Source organism: Crinia signifera, chromosome 3 (assembly GCF_055691185.1).
Source record: "Crinia signifera chromosome 3, ASM5569118v1, whole genome shotgun sequence".
NCBI lineage: Eukaryota > Metazoa > Chordata > Amphibia > Anura > Myobatrachidae > Crinia > Crinia signifera.
The window spans coordinates 313,929,035-313,946,511 of record NC_139219.1 but is presented as its reverse complement, the minus strand read 5'-3'; the positions used below and the strand labels follow the sequence as shown (position 1 = coordinate 313,946,511).

The 17,477-nt window shown below is 45.9% G+C and overlaps 1 protein-coding gene across 2 annotated transcripts in view; it reads left to right on the top strand.

The window, feature by feature from the left end:
* CD2AP (CD2 associated protein) overlaps positions 1–17,477 on the top strand; it is a 77,058-nt gene that overhangs the window by 32,645 nt on the left and 26,936 nt on the right. For both annotated transcript variants that reach the window (XR_014471853.1, XM_083178661.1), the window contains exons 3-5: positions 7,118–7,262; positions 9,780–9,880; positions 13,370–13,490. Coding sequence is in view for 1 of the 2 variants with exons in the window: in XM_083178661.1 (XP_083034787.1) it covers positions 7,118–7,262; positions 9,780–9,880; positions 13,370–13,490 (367 nt within the window). In the remaining variant the exon portion in view is untranslated. The remainder of the gene's footprint in view (positions 1–7,117; positions 7,263–9,779; positions 9,881–13,369; positions 13,491–17,477) is intronic.

Genomic DNA, 17,477 nt, shown 5'->3' with positions numbered 1-17,477 from the left:
ATTGGATACTGACTACATCTCTTTTCGCTGGGGCCAACCATTGTATAGACAGGATGCATCAATCTGTTTTGTGGAAGGATTAAGTTTTACTTGCTAGGTTAGTAGATCTCGCTGATTATGAAGTGCTTCGAGAGGCTGGTTATGGCGCACATTAAAAAGCTTTTGCCTCCGGGTTTTGATAATAATCAGTTTGCATATAAACCCAAAAGATCCACTGAGGACGCACTACTGTCGGTAATCTACCCCTCGCTCTCACACTTGGAAAAATCAAATTCTTATGTTAGGGTGTTGTTTATTGATTATAGTTCTGCTTTTAATACTATAATACCTAACATTTTAGTGACTAAATTGTTGAATTTGAGCTTTCCTCCGAGATTATGTAGCTGGATTCTAGATTTCTTGTTAGACCGGCCCCAATATGTTAAATTGGGGGGGTGTGAGTCATCGGTGCAGAGACTGAGCACAGGTGCCCCTCAGGGTTGTGTGCTGAGTCCACTTTTATTCTCTTTGTTTACGCACGACTGTCACTCGCGATCTGACTCTAATTTAATTATTAAATTTGCGGATGATACCACAATAGTGGGACTCATCTCAAATGGCGAGGAATCCGCATATAGAGATGAGGTTCAGACTCTGGTTAGCTGGAGTAAGGAAAACAACCTTCTGTTGAATCAGGCAAAAACTAAAGAAATAATCATCGATTTCAGGAGGGAGAGGAAAACTGTAGTAGAACCACTGTTCATCGACAATTTGGAGGTAGAACGTGTGAAGGAGTTCAAGTTACTGGGGACTATGATCTCTGAGGACCTATCGTGGACCTCTCATATTGGGTTGATAGCCAAAAAAGCCCAACAGCGTCTTTTCTTTTTGAGGAGATTGAGGGCAGCTAATTTTTCCCAGGAAAACTTAGTCAGATTTTATAGCTGTGTTATTGAAAGCATTTTATCTTATTGCATCATAGTATGGTTTGGAAATAGTTTAACTAAGGATTTGAAGAAACTAACCAGAGTAGTACATACTGCTGAAACCATTATTGGTTGCGATTTGTCTACCATCTCAGATATTTTCGTAAAAAATTGTAGACAAAAGAGGGAAAGCATTATGCGAGATCAACATCACCCTTACAATTATGCCTTTTCCTTTTTACCATCAAATAGACGATTGAGGAGTATAAAAGCTAGAACCTCTCGTCTGAAAAATAGCTTTTTCCCTACCGCAGTGTGTGATTTTAACCTAAACTGTTAACACTGTTGTCTTCTGATGTATTTCTCTGAGACTAAGATTGGAATTTCGTTGTGCTGGCAACTATATTGGTTGTTCTTTTTACAATGACAATAAATTATCTTATCTTATCTTATCTAGATGAAGCAAACCCCAATCTTTTGTCTACAGTAATCTCTCTGGCTCTTGGGCACCACCATATACTTGTTGCTGGGGCAAGGCCAAAGTATTGTATGCTAGAATCACATGCGATACCCCGGCAAGTAATCTTGCAGCTGGATCGCATACGATATGTCATATGTGGTCCTTTTGCGTATGATCTAGCATATGCAATCCCATTCTTACATGCCGCACACCAGGATCTCTGACGAGATGCGCGAAGGACCGCAGATCGGAATTGGAGACAAATTGCATACGATTTGCCACTTTTTTTATCCAACTTCTCAGCCCGATCCAACGGAATCTAATGAAAAGTGGCCGTATCGCACTAGTGTATGGCCTGCTTTACAAATGGCGCCTGTCGGAGAATGGGATCTGGCTTTCCTCCTCTTTTTATAATCGGTATTCCTGTTCTGTGTAACTCGGGGTGGGCATCTGCTTATCAGAATGTTTGGCTGTTTCAGATGCCTAGCAGTTATGGAATGTGTGTACGGAACAGTCCTTTTCTATAATCAGAATTGCAACACGTTTCTTCTGTTTTGGAGACGGTCGGATGCTACGTCCCAGTTTATATAGGCTTGTTCTCTTATAAAAACTTTTTAGTGTTCACTTTTTTTTTTTTTTTGCATAGCTGTCAGGAAATGTAAATGTTTTTTAGTTTTTGACGTTCTATTTGACAAATCCACTGTACCGATTACATATGAGAGTTATGTGTGTGATAATGATCTCCCAGTGCTGCATGTACTGATCTGTGATCCTTCAATCCGCGATAGATTGGTCGGGTCTGACACCTGTGCAGGTGCAACACTTTGTCATCGCATCCCTGCATTTTATAGGCTTTAAATGTCACTATTATACTATACTACTAGGAAGACCTGGCACCACCCTATCCAGGCATTGTCTGCTCTCCATGTAAATATGGAGAGACGTTCAACTAGAAGTATGAAATCCCCATCTGCTTTCTATTGATAGACCATTATTTCTAGGGAAGTATATTGCGTAAGGAGTCCTCACCACCACCTACAAGGCTCTCTCCTCCTCCACCGCTCCCTACCTCTCTTCACTGATCTCTATCCACACTCCCTCCAGTCCTCTTCGCTCCACCGCCGACCGCCGCCTGACCTCTCACCTAATCACCTCCTCCCACTCCCGTGTCCAAGACTTCTCTCGCGCTGCCCCCCTGCACTGGAACAACCTCTCACCACCCATCAGGCTTTCTGATTCCCTTACCTCCTTCAAGCGCTCCCTCAAAACCCACTTTTTTCGACTAGCCTATCCCTCCTCCTAACCTCTTTTGATCCTCCTATCCTGCCTCCGTTCCCCTCCGTTCCTACTTATCCTATTGTTTTTCGTTCGTCCACCCACCTATTTTTAGTATGTTAACTTTTATGAGTAGGGTCCTCCTTCCTCACGTACTCACCCTACCTCTTTACCTCACCTGTGCTCCTGTCCTGTTCTTCCCTTCCTCTACTTCATCTTCAGTCTCCTCGACAATTTCGACACCTACTTCAGAACTGATGCTGATTTTAGTTCTACCAGCTATACCCCTATTTATACTGTATTTTTCAACACACCCTGTACGTTACCTTGTAATTTTTTTTGTTTTGTTTGCTATGTACGGCGCTGCGGACACTTTGCGGCGCCTTATAAATAAACGTACTACTACTAAGGAGGAAACTTCTTACTCTTCCATCTTAGCTTGTGATTGGCCATTTTGGTAGCCGTTACAATGAGCTTCTACAGTTTTAATGCCCCTGTGCTAATTAGTCCATGTGCCTCTTGTACTCCTTTTTACACCAAAATCCCTGGTCTTTGAACACGGGACTTTGCAGGGTCGGACCCAGCTTCATACACAGCACTGTGAGCCAGGTCGGACCCGCATCTGCACCTGTGTCAGCACTGCTTTCCATATGGATGACATCAAAAATGGTAAATTTTAGGTCTGATAAACTGCCAGCCAACCTTCCCTCAATGTGATTTAAAATAACAATGAAAAGACATGACAAGTTAGCATTGAAAAATATTGGATTGTTCATTTCGAAAAATATTTTTTCAAAAAGTTTTTATTCAGTGCTCAAGCACACATAGCGGTATAAAAGTGCAGCATCTCCTATGTGCCCCCCGCTGCTTCCTAGTGTGGGATAGGGCTGTGGCAAGTCCACCTGTAGAGCGCCAGGTAGCAGGGGTGCCCGGAGCCTGTGTGCGCTGTCCGCTCAAGGACGGGACGTCCTTCCTGGCTGCTGTCTTTTGCTGCTTCTGGTATCCATTTTAGCACTTCACCCTGGTCAGGACCTGGGTAGGATTCCAATGTAAATGGATCTGGGTTGACCCCTTTTACACCAACGCTGACGTGGGTCCACGAGGGAAAAAATCTGTGTTTTTGCCTCTGTGTAAAAGGGGCAGTACACTGTTCGGTACTTGTGTATTTTGGCGGCGCCCCCGATGTCCGTCGTACGACGAACAGATCGCATCGCATGCCATGCACCCGATGGCATACGATGCGACGCGATTTTGACCCCCTATACGATCAAAAAATCGTATAAGCACCCTAAAGGGTGCTTTTGAGCACCCAAATGGGTGCTTACAATACCCTAAAGGGTGCTTTTGAGCACCCAAATGGGTGCTTACAATGTTAAATGCACCCCCACGCCACCCCCCCACTATAAACATGAACCCGAAGCGTGGCGAGCGCAGCGAGCCCGCGAGGGGCGGCGGTACGCGTCCTACGACCTTTTCATACCCCCACTATCCACATCGGCGTGGAGTTGAGAATAGAATAGTGTGGCGAGCGCAGCGAGCCACCGAGCCCGAAGCGTGGCGAGCGGACGCGGATACCTTCACAGGTAAACGCGTCCCTTCATAGGTATCCGCGTCCCCTCGCGGGGCTCGCTGCGCTCGCCACACTATTCTATTCTCAACTCCACGCCGACGTGGATAGTGAGGGTATGAAAAGGTCGTAGGACGCGTACCGCCGCCCCTCGTGGGCTCGCTGCGCTCGCCACTCTTCGGGTTCACGTTTATAGAAGGGGGGGTGGCGTGGGGGTGCATTTAACATTGTAAGCACCCATTTGGGTGCTTAACATTGTATAAGCACCCATTAGGGTGCTTATACAATGTTTAATCGCATCGCATCGTATGGCATCGTATGCCATGTACAATGGCATACAATTTCAAAATTGTATGCCATCGTGCACTATCGTACGATATCGCATCGCATACCATCGTATGCGTTATGGTATGCGATGCGATGGGCGCCGCCAAAATACACAAGTACCCACTGTTCTTTGTAACTTGGGATACTGCACTGGGGTGTGGTATGTGACTCCGACAGTCATTATCCCGACAGTCATTATCCCGACAGTCATTATCCCGACAGTCATTATCCCGACAGTCATTATCCCGACGTCGGGATCCCGACTGTCCGGAGTCAGACAGCATGGCGAGCGCAAAAAAGCCCCTTGCGGGCTCGCCGCACTGCGGGCACGGTGGCTCGCTGCGCGAGCCACCTATTCTATTCTCCCTCTATGGGGGTCGTGGACCCCCACGAGGGAAAATAGCGGGTGGCCGTCGGGCACCCGGCTGTCGGTGATTTGACAGTCGGGATCCTGACGTCGGGTAAATGACTGTCGGGAACCCGTCCGGCACCCACTGCACTGCACCCTCAGCATAGACACTATACACAGCGATTCACCACTCCAGTTCTGCCTATTCTGTATGTAAGCGGTGTTATACGCTACCCATTGCAACCAGTCACTGTTCTCACTCTCCCAGATCCCTACCGGATTTACTGTACCATAGTGAGATGAAGTACCCACCAATCCGCTTGTAACTGCCGCTTAGCAGTCTGTGTTTGACAAATGACAGGAGCTGATTGGTTGGTTCTATATCTCTCTCCAGTAAATGCGTGCACAGAATCCCACTATTCATAACGGAACTGTAGAACATTCGGGGTTCTATTCAGATTTGTTTAGTAATCCTAGTGGGTGACGTCCAATCAGAACTGTTTATACTAGCAGCATAGAGCTACATGGACCAGGTGTTACCGCGTGGCCAGCATTATTTGCTCGCTGGGGCCTCCAGGTCCTGTCCCGTGCTGTGCCTGTGTCTGTATTTCCATGTGGCCAAGCTGCAGTCTGTAATCATCCCCGGGCATTGCAGGAAGCTTCGGTATCATTAAAATATAGCAGATTTCTGTTTGTTTTCCTTCAAGGGTTTGTATAATGCAGTAAAGCGGCAAATGCTATAATTACGCATAGTAATTACACCCTAACTAATGTTCTATTATGACTTGATAATATGAAAGGGAGAAACTTGTTTCACATGTTTCCACCTCCTCCATAAAGCTGGGTACACACTAGATCAGTGATGGCTAACTCCAGCTGTTATTGAACTACACATCCCAGCATGCCCTGCTACAGTTTTACTATTTGGCCATGCTGAATCTGATGCAGGGCATGCTGGGATGTGTAATTCAACAACAGCTGGAGTGTCAAGGTTAGCCAGCACTGCACTAGATGATTTGTCCGGTCTGGTGGACAGACACTTAGGGAAGATAGTCTTGCTTGGTACATTTCCAAATGAGGTGCTTACAAACCTATCAGACAGCTGGAGAAATAAAAACATCCGGAAACTATGCCAAGACCTGCCCACAAGTGAATCCTATATTAAAAGACCGCAATTAAAGTGGTTGGCACATGCCTGCAGATTGGAGCCTAAAGGAATAACATACCAATGCTATATTTCAGCAGGAACACAGGGGTAGATGTATGGAGAAGTGATAAATTGCCTGGTGCTTTATCACCGGCCAGCTCCTGACTGTTCCTTTTTAAACCCAGCCTGTAACTTAACAGGAGCTGATTGGCCGGTGATAAAGTACTAGACCGTTTATCACTTCTCCATTATCACTGCTTAATACATCTACCCCTATGTTCCTGAACCTCTAATTAAATATGACCTCATCAGCAACTGGGCTCCTGAACCTCTTCTCGGCCAAAATGTACTTTCCATAAGATAAGTTTTATTTTAAAGTCACCTGTGAGTGCCTTTGTTTTTAAATACAATATATATCTTTTATTTAAATGAACCATCCCAAGACCCGGAGTTCCAGGTCCAGTTTTTCTAGAAAAAATAGTACTGCCGATGCCTAAATAACACAGGTAATAGCACGTGATGCACCAAAGAACGCAAGGCTAAACAGATCCCCCCCCCCCCTCAAGACCTTCAACCATTGCACTTCCATAGATGATGCCAAGCAAACCGCCCTGGACCAATCCCAGTGGTGTGTGGTTATCGGAGGTTCCCTGCTTTTTGTCAAGTCCTAAATCCTGAAGACGTGACTGTTTGAGGATTGCAGTTGAAAAGCCCCGGACTCACATTTAATAGAACACTCAGTCAGTGAAATAACTTGAAACCCTGAAACTCCGCATACCTTTCTCATTATGTGTAAGTATTAATGCAGCAAATCTGTTAGAACGTGTGCTCGCCTGCTGGCCTGCATTATTTACATTCCATTGTTACTCGCTGTAGTGTGAGTATAACCCGGTGCATGGGGTGACTCTGTAACCCATGTACTATATGCTCTGTAAGGGTAAGATCTCTCTGAGCTATAGAATGTGCTCATTGTGGTTATAAAGAAATGGTCATCTTTGCCCCCTCTTATTTCGATGTACCGATTTGCAGTTGATGTTCTCCATACATTGCGCATTTTACAATCTTGTGGTCTCTTTTCTTTCTGTAGGAAATCACAAAGGATTCTGAACCAAAGGAAGAGAATGTGTCTAAAAGGGAAAAACCTGGAAATGTGGCCAGTCTAGTGCAGAGGATGAGCGTGTATGGGATTCCTGGAATGGGACCACCACCTCAGAACAGGTCCTTCAAGAAAAGTATGTACATTCTGCAAGCTGTCTTCTGTGGTGACCAACGCACTGACGATTGCTGTGTGAAATCCTATGCACCCTTTGCTTAGGGATAGGCTGGATTCTCTGTGAAAGTAGCTTCCTGATTGGTTTCAGTGCTGTACAGTTATTTACTTCCTGTATCGGGTGCCTGAGCTGGTGATCTGTAGCCAAAGGCTCTGGTGTGAGAATGTGCACCTCATGCAACAAATCAAGTGCACCTTTAAAGTGGAACATTTTTCAACCAGGATTTGGACTTGGCTGTGCCAGTGTCTTTCTGTACTGTCCAATCATCTTGTGGTGTGTGTGTGTGTGTGTGTGTGTGTGTATATGATGTATGTAACAATCACTTACATATTTGTGAATGGATTAATGTGATTTGGTGAATGTGTGCCCTGTTCTGCATATTCTCACTATATAGAAATGCAGCTGTGTGTTTGGACATGAACTCTTTGACGCATGTGTGGACCATTACAAAAACCTGCCTGGATTTCCTAGATTACGCTCTGACACTGGCCACAAAGCAGTTCTTCTTTATGTGAGTTCAGCACAGTAACCTCTAGTTCCCCATTTCACACATAGGTACATTTTAGGTTAAATTTGAAGATCACAGATTGTGATTAAAGTAGGGAAAAAGGAGATTAATTTGTGGCTCTCTTGGTCTGTGGGAGATGATTTAGGGTGTAGGGCAGGGGTCTTCAACCTTTAAAAAAATCAATGAAGCCTGAGGGCCACTAAGCTAGCACAGCCCATTACGCCGCATGTAATTATGCAACACACGTGCACGTGCATTATGCAACACACCGTGATGCCCATTGTGCATTATGCAACACACCGTGATGCCCATTGTGCATTATGCCGCACACCGTGATGCCCATTGTGCATTATGCCGCACACCGTGATGCCCATTGTGCATTATGCCGCACACCGTGATGCCCATTGTGCATTATGCCGCACACCGTGATGCCCATTGTGCATTATGCCGCACACCGTGATGCCCATTGTGCATTATGCCGCACACCGTGATGCCCATTGTGCATTATGCCGCACACCGTGATGCCCATTGTGCATTATGCCGCACACCGTGATGCCCATTGTGCATTATGCCGCACACCGTGATGTCTATTACACAGCCCATAATGCCTCCCAATACTCCTGCTTATACACATGATGCCCCCAGCAGTGCCCCCCACACGTGCAACAATGCCCGCAGTAGTGCCATTTAAAAAAATGCCCTTAAAAGTGTCACTTACATTATGGTCCCAGTGCTCCTCACAGTCCATCCCAGCTCAGCATAACAGAGGGACATGGGTGCTGCTGGGGTTAATCCTTGAGGTATGGCAGCATCAAACATGGGAGGCCCCAGGAGGACGCAGGCAGCCGCATGTGGAGAGCGGGGAGTCGGACGGGACGTCACTGGATGACTTGTGACTCGGAGTGCGGAGCCTTTGGAGAGATCTGAAGACAGAGGCCGAGGTGCTATCTTGCTGCGATCCGTATACAGGGCATCCGTTAGCGTCGGGAGATAGCAGACACAGCACCCCGAGCTTCTGCATGGCTTGTCCACCTGTAGAAAAGGACCTGCCTGCAGCCAATCAGAATTGAGGAGGTGGCACCCGGGACTGCATTATGATGCTGCTGCGGCAGCTTTTTTTTTCAACTTCTGAAAAAGAGCGCGCGAAACCGCCCTTTTCAGCAGGGTATTGCATAATCATATATAAAAACCTGGAATGTGATGGCAGATCAGAACCACTTGGCCCATCTTTTTTGCCCCATGTACACACACTTGCTCGCTAAGGTTAATTTTTGTTGGGAATAACCTACCAGTATATTTTTGGATTGTGGGAGGAAACCCACACAACCACGGGGAGAATATACAGTGTGGGAACAGAACCCATAACTTGGTGTGAGGCAGTAATGCTAGCCATTACACCATCCGTGGTAGCACTGGATAAATCCATATAGTACTAAAGCAATGCCTGGGCCTTTCACTCTGTTTTTAGCCTGGTTTTATTAATCGGAATTTACCAATCATACTGCTCTATTTTGGCTCTGAGTTCCTCCTTTATTATAGTGTAATGTCCAGTGATTTTATATAAAGGATAAAAATGTCCACAATTTGTAAGTATCGGTGCGATCAGTAGATAATGAGCTTTAAAATTCATTTAGGGCCCTAATGACCGCCATCTTTAATGGGAACTCCTATACCGTGACATAATGCATCCTAGGTGGTTGCTAATCTAGAATTTAAAAAGGAGAACGTTGTGCCGTGACCCCCTAGCTGCGCCATCCCCTTGTCTCACTGCATTTGACCTTCCCTGGGTCTCATCGGAAATTAACATATTTAATGGAAGCAGACTGGTAAGGTATGGGACTACTTTGTTAGTGTGTGTTTGTAGCCATTGGCAGTAAAGGAATACTTTCTTAGATCACTTTTGTTTTTTCCCCTGCAAATACATGTTTGATCGATGCTGCTTTCTCATCCTGATTTTGTCTTGATTTCAGAATCCAAAAAGAGACAATGTAAAGTTGTCTTTGACTACACTCCACAGAATGAAGATGAGCTGGAGCTTAAAATCGGAGATATACTTGACATCACTAACGAGGTATGCTGCGGGATGGGATTATTGTTTTAGTATAGTAGTCATTAAAATGTGCTTTAAATGTGCTGATTCTTGATAAGTGATGGTTACGGTAGATTACACCTAGTAGAATGGATCCTGCAGTCTGTGTTATCTTGTCTGGGGAGTTTGTGGATTGCCAAACTCTCGCTTATGGTGACAAAACACTGTGTGGTTTTGTGGTATTCTTATACATTGGTGAAAGGTATTTATTGTGTTGTCACTTGAGCTGTAAACCATAAGGTGGTGCTACAGGGGAGTCTCAAAAACTTTTTGTGACAGGTGAGTGATCCAGATATTTTAAGAGTTACATTGTGTATAGAGAAGGCAGAGGTAGTTGTCGGACTTGGACGGGGAAGGCAGAGGTAGATGTCGGACAGCCAGTTGACATCAGTACAGGGGCAGGCCATCCAGGCAACATTAGTGCGTGGGGCAGTCCGGGCCCAGCAAGGTCAGAGCGGGGGGCAGGCCGGGCTCACCGATATTAGTGCCGGTAGCAAGCCCAGCATCTACATCGGTGCTGGACTTCCCCGGCGGGGTCAGAGGCAGGCTGTTTTAGCAGAGCGCTGCTAGAGGGGCATGGCGCATTTTGCCCTTTAAAAAACAGGCAGGGCGTGGCGCTCTGCTAAAACCGCCTATAAGGAACACGAACGAAAATGTAATTTTAGCAGAAAAGAAGCAAAATGATGACTGGCGCTAGAAGATTCTCCGGCAACCAGGTGCTCCAAGATTAGTTGTGTGGTGCGACTGCAGCATGTGTGGGACATATCTGTAGTCTAGAAAGTATGCCGAGAACCGTGTCAAGTAGAGTATGGAGTGAGCTAGGGGTTCCTCCCTTAGCTGACATCTATGCGTAACTAGGAATCAAGTGTTTAAAAACCTGCATTAAAATTCTGCTGCGGTTTCTTCCGTAATTTGCACCATAGACAAGATTTGTTGTTCCGTACCTTCTCACCTGGATGGTGACAGAGAAACCTGCGGGCACAGCAAATATTTGTACAACGAACGCAGACCATGTAGTTCGGCCTGACTGCCTGGTACATCTCCACTTTAGAAGTGGCACGAATACTCGTGTTCTCGACTAATACTTGTGTTCTTGCATTAGCACAGTGACTGCTGTGACTTAGACATAAGTAGAAATAATGTGCTACTTTTTGGTCTGTTCCATGCGTGGCAGGAAAATAAAGGTCTCTAAGGTGCTCAGCTGTGAGTAATAATGCCCGTTTCCCCACTCTAGACCCATTGCTGCGTGGGACGTTCCGTAGATCTGTATACGGTCACCACCGCGAGGGCTCACTTGTAGATTTATTCCTGTGTCGGTTGCTCGCTGCAGATGTTCTTATTTTTAGAAGTCACATCTTTTGATATCTGGCTATATCTGGTATTTCTGTAATCTAGAGCAGATGGGTCGCTTGATCTGAGCTCATACAGTGCTTGGCACTTTCCTGTACGCACTTCTTACTGCATAGCCCCATATGTTCTTCCCTCGTTCCAAAGTCTTTCTCAATTGTTCATTTCACTAGCAGAGAACATAAATACCCATTCGTTTGACTGCGATATATAAAATCGACACCAAGGGGTAAATTTACTACCAAAGGTACTAAAAGTGAACAGTGAGGCTGTTGCCCACCGCAACCAATCCGATTCTAGCAATCCTTTCTATATTGCATCCTAGAAAATGATAAACAATCTGGTTGCTATAAGAAACAACCACTCTCTTCATTTTCATAGCTTTAGTAAATGTACCCATAAGATTCCATAATAATGTAAACTTGTTAGCTTGTCGTAGGGAAATACTCAGTGCTATTTTTCAGCAGGAACTCAGTTCCTGAACCTCTAATTAAATATGACATCAGGAACTAAAAATGTACTTTCCATAAGATAAGTTTTATTTTAAAGTCACCTGTGAGTGTCTTTGTTTCTAAATACAATATATACATCTATCTCTCCCTCCCTCTCTTTATTATATACAGGTCGGTTATCCCGTATCCGAGCATCCCGTATCCGAATTATTCCAAAAACCGTGTTTTTTTGGAATAATTAAAAAAAAAAATTTGTTCCCCCCCCCCCCCCAACCTTTTTTTAATACTTACCAAGTCCTCCGGCGTCCATAGCAGGCCTTCAGCATCTCCAGCGGTCCCAGGAGTGCTTTGCGCGAGTGCGCGCCGGTGACGTCACCGGCGTGCCTGGGAACTTGCGCAAAGCACTCCTGGGACCGCTGGAGACGCCGGAGACGGTGCTGGTGGCCTGCCGTGGACGCCGGAGGACTCCATGGATGCCAAGGGACCATCGGGGACCCACCAGGGGCAGGTAAGTATGGCTAAAAAAAAATTCTTCCAAAAACCGGAATATTCCCTTATCCGGAATGCTCGTGGTCCCGAGCATTTCGGATAAGGGATACTCAACCTGTATATATTATTTTTTATTTAATTGAGCCGCCCCCAGACCTAGAGTTCCTGGACCTATTTTTCCGGAATAATAGTACTGGTAATACTCCGATAATCAGGACCTTCTCTGTGTCATGGAGATGTGTGATTGGCGCAGCACGTGTGTGTTGAGGTGGGATGTGGTTAACATCTGGGGTGTAGGGATGCTTTTCAAAGGGCCGGATCTGCGGACTCCAATCCCCACTGTGATTACATAAAGCTGACTGGGCTTCAGTTACAGCCTTATATGTGTGCAGGATATCCGGATGAAAGATCAACAGTGTCTAGATACAGTCAATAGGTCGACACCACAAGGTCGACAGAGACAAAGGAACGGCATGTGGTTTTTTTTAGTTTGTTTTTTTTACGCACCATGCATCTGGTGCGGAGTTTCGCTCCCCATGATATGACTCTCTCTCACCACAGAGGAGTTGTGCTGGAGCACCTGTGTATTGAGGGAGAAGATACCAGTAAAGTCTTGTGTGTAAAACAGAAGAACGCACTCAACTCATGCAGTTCTTACCCATCCAAGTGCAGGGAGCAATCCAGTAAATGATATGCACGCTACATGCAAAGGGTACACCTGTACATTAGAAGATGCTCAATACATTTTAGGGGATGTTTTGGTTGCAAAATAGGTCTCTTTGTTGAAACCACAAACCTTCTCTTACTGAAGAGAGACTTAATAGTTATAACTTAGAATACAGCGCCACCTACTGCCCCCCTCCAGTATAGCTGCTCATGTGTTCATACTGTAACTGCAATGCACTTCTACTTTGAGGAGGGCATTGTTTTGAAAATAATGGTGGATCTTGGGCACAATGGCAGAATGTTCTGTACCAATACAATAGTTTCCAACTTACAAGACTGATGGCCGGGGGTGTACGGTCTCTTCAGAACGGGATGGAGGACACTAGGCTTTATGCTGTAACCCATAATGATCTGCTGGTACAGTAGCACAGAATTTTTGGTAGGGAAAGCCCATAAGGCCCCCCCCCTCCCCATGAAAGCCATCTTTTCTGACTGTTCTGCTTATACCTTTTTAAAGGTAGAAGAGGGCTGGTGGAGCGGGACCTGCAGCGGGCGTTCCGGGCTGTTTCCATCGAACTTCGTGAAAGAGCTGGACCTGTCCGACGATGGAGAAAGTCAGGAAAGCTCAGAAGATCCAGGTAACCCTTTATCTGCCGATTACTCTTACCGTGGGGCTTGGTTACTTTTGTAAGGGCTTTATTCTAGTTCACTCTTTCTGACAGAATCCTTCTTAAGGAGCCCATAGACGCTTCGTTTTCGCCTGCTCCGTTTTGTACTATGCGATGCACGCTCCCGCGCATCACATAGTACAGTACAAAAAGTATGTGCTGCACATACTTTATGTACTAGCTCCACATCGCATCGGATTGCAGTGCATGCGATCCGATACGATGTGTACTTTAAAAGTGCAAAACGGACCGTGTATGGGGGGGCTTTACATGGACAAAACCATGTGCACTGCAGGTGGGGCAGATGTTAATTGTGCAGAGAGAATTATATTTGGGTGGGGTTTTACTTGTTTCCTAGCACGGCGCCCGTCGGGTCCCATCGCATACCATAACTTAAGGTATGGGATGGGACCCGATCGGACCCGATTTTAAAGGTTTAAAGACGTTATAATGGCATGCGATGCGACGCGACCGACCCGATTTTGTCATTGGACCCAATGTTAAATTGTACCTCAGACCTGATTTTACATTGGACCCAATGTTAAAGGCCCCCCAGACCCGATTTTTAATTGTATACCCACCCTGATGGTTAATTATGTCAAATGCCCCCCCATTGTTAAAGCAACGCCACGATCAACGTCAACCCGAAGCGTGGCGAGCGCAGCGGTACGCGTCCTCCGACCTTTTCATACCCCCACTATCCACGTCGGCGTGGAGTTGATTTTATATAGTGTGGCGAGCGGACGCGTAATACGTGTGAAGTAATGCGCGTCCCCTCGCGGGGCTCTCCACGCTTTGGGCTCGGTGGCTCACTGCGCTCGCCACACTATATGAAATCAACTCCAGGGACTATTTAACATTGGACCGATTTTTCAGACTCGATGTCATACAATCGAAATCGGTGGCGCCGTGCTAGGAAACATGTACCTTTACTTCAAACTGAGATCTATAAAGCAGTCAGTATTTTCCCTGCACAGAAACAAAATAACTCACCCAAATCTAATTCTCTGCACATTTTACATCTGCCCCCCTGCAGTGCACATGGTTTTGTCCATCTAAGAAGGATTTTGTCAGAAAGAGTGAACTAGAATAAGGCCCTCAGTATCATTAAACACATTCTAAAACTCTTCGTGTAGATTCTGTGGACTAAAGGGGTTAAACCAGGCATGTCCAAACAATGGCACTCCAGCTGTTGTGAAACTACAAGTCCCACCATGCCTTGCCACAGTTTTGCAGTTACACAACAGCTGTAGGGCCATTTTTGGACATGTCTGGGTTAAACGAGGACTTGTATTTTTTAATATGATCTCTTGTAAACATTTGACTAATTAGGTTAAGCTCTCACTGAGTCCGCGTTGTTTTATGCCTTATATTGTAATTGATCTCCCGATCATTTCTTAACCCCCCCCCCCCCGTGTCCTAACAATGGCAGACGTATGTTTCAGTTTCCTGCATTACCGCTAGGTCTGGCCGTGTCAGCATTCGGCCGCGCACATGATTCTTTTGTAGTGTGTAATAATTACTCCAGTCTATAAACAGCTGCTGATTCTGAGAGGAGATGTTCGGCAGGCACGGCTCGCCTAGTAGACGTGGCCGGAAATATATACGATGTGGTCATTGCGCACATGGTTTGAATCAGGCTGGGAAGTTTATATACTGCCAGGCGCGTGTGCCTGCGGACAGATACAGTATGTGCCCGGATAGAGCAGGTTTCAGAAGCGGGCATAGAAGAGTCCCCGGTCATTGTTTCTTACATCACTCATTGGCTCGCAGGGAACAATGGAAAGTTATGTGATGTATAAATACGTGTAATTGGACTGTAAGCTTTTATTTCCTGTGCCAGAACCATGTGCACCGCTCCTGTTCCCGCGTTCTGTGCAGAGAGAACATTTTCAGTTTACTACAAAAAAAAAAGAGATTAAATAAAATGTATTGGGTCTCTAAAAGAGCGGAAACTAAAGATCTGTAACTTTGGCCGTTATTTTCAAAGTAATTATTTGTAATATGCTTGAAAGACAGTGACACCGCCGCTCGCACCACAGTTGGATTTGTGCCCTTTTAGGGCATCATTGTAGGGTGAACTGGCTGTTTGACGTTGTGTTCTCTTTTGGTCTGTATAAGTCTAAGGGGGGGGACACAGTCTGAAATATTGGCTCATACCTATTTAATGATGGATGTTTTCGGACTTTCTTTCTTCCCCTTGTGAAGATTCAGTGTTTACCGCTGATCAATGTGCCTTCCGACAGTCGGAGATTGAATACCGATCACCAATATTTCCTATTTGTTGTTCCAAGGACTGATGCAAGTTTGGCTGTAGTCTCCGTAAGCACTTTGGTGCCAGGCAGACATATGAGGGGATGCTTGCCCAATCAGCAGCTTGCAAATCAGTGGCTGCTTAATCTGATCTGAATTACATCTAAAAGTATTAAATAAAATGACAGTGGCGTCTTTTTCTTATTCTTTAAAAGATCCTTGAAAGACTGCACACACTGGGAGACATTTGTGGAAACAAATTCATTGCCACTAAGTTAAGGTATATACTGTATGTTGCTGGCACAGTCCAGCAAAGTATATAAATTACCGGCTTATTCCTATATGTTGGTGGGCAGTGGTGCCAGTAATGTATATACATTGCTGGCCTGTGCCATCATGGAACCCTTGGAATTCAAACCATGCCCATTATCTAAATACCCTTTTAGGTACTTGTTTCCTAGCACGGCCACACCGATTTGCATCGGGGTGGTCGTGTCGGAAAAATCGCGTCGGTCGCATCGCATGCGATGCGATCGACCAGATTTTTACATTGAATCAAATGTGAATAGGGTCCCTGGGACCCTATTTTACATTGGATTCAATGTAAAATATTCCACATACCCCCAATTTGACCCCCTCAACGCCACCCCACGATTGACGCCAACCCGAAGCGTGGCGAGCGCAGCGGTGCGCGTCCTCCGACCTTTTCATACCCCTACTATCCACGTCGGCGTGGAGTTGAGTATATAAAGTGTGGCGAGCCCGAAGCGTGTCGAGCGGACGCGTATACCTTCACAGGTATACGCGTCCCCTCGGGGGGCTCGCTGCGCTCGCCACGCTTCGGGCTCGCTGCGCTCGCCACACTTTATATTCTCAACTCCACGCCGACGTGGATAGTAGGGGTATGAAAAGGTCGGAGGATGCGTACCGCCGCCCCTCGCGGGCTCGCTGCGCTTGCCACGCTTCGGGTTGGCGTCAATCGTGGGGTGACGACGGGGCCATATACAATGTGAAATGGGTCATATTGGCCCATTTCACATTTTTTTACTATGCGAGATGGACTTAATCAAGTCCATCTCATCTTGTGCCATTATAATGGCACAAGACCGACGCGATGCTCCCGATTTCAATGTTAAAAAATATTTTAACATTGAAGCCTATGGCAAAATCGCATCGGTTGCGTCGGGGCCAATGTTAATGGTCGCGACCGACTCGATGCCCGCGATTTTCCCTTTGCCGGCAAAATAGACCTGATTTCAAAGGAAATCGGGTCCATCGCGGGCATCGTGTACCTTAACTTTAAGGTACACGATGCCCGCGATTGTGGCCGTTCTAGGAAACAAGTACTTTTATAATGAAAGATTTTCAGCAAAGTGCTGAAAATCTCTTGCACTTTGGGAAGATATCTCAGTGTGTACGCACTACTTTGGTGACACATATATCCATCAGAGATTTTGGCAAAGCCTTTTGAGATGAAAATCTCCTAGTGTGTATGGACCTATTTGACACCTACCCACTGAAATATCCTCTTTAGCTAGGTGGCAACTTCACAGATGTCTTAAGATCATCAGCTAATGGGGAGCATGCTAGCTTGTATGCCTAAACCTTTATAGATGGTCCACTACCCAGAATCCTGAGCAGCATGACTGTTAGGGTTTGGCTCTCATTAAAGAGGGCACTTATGAAGAGCTGATGCCAGACGCC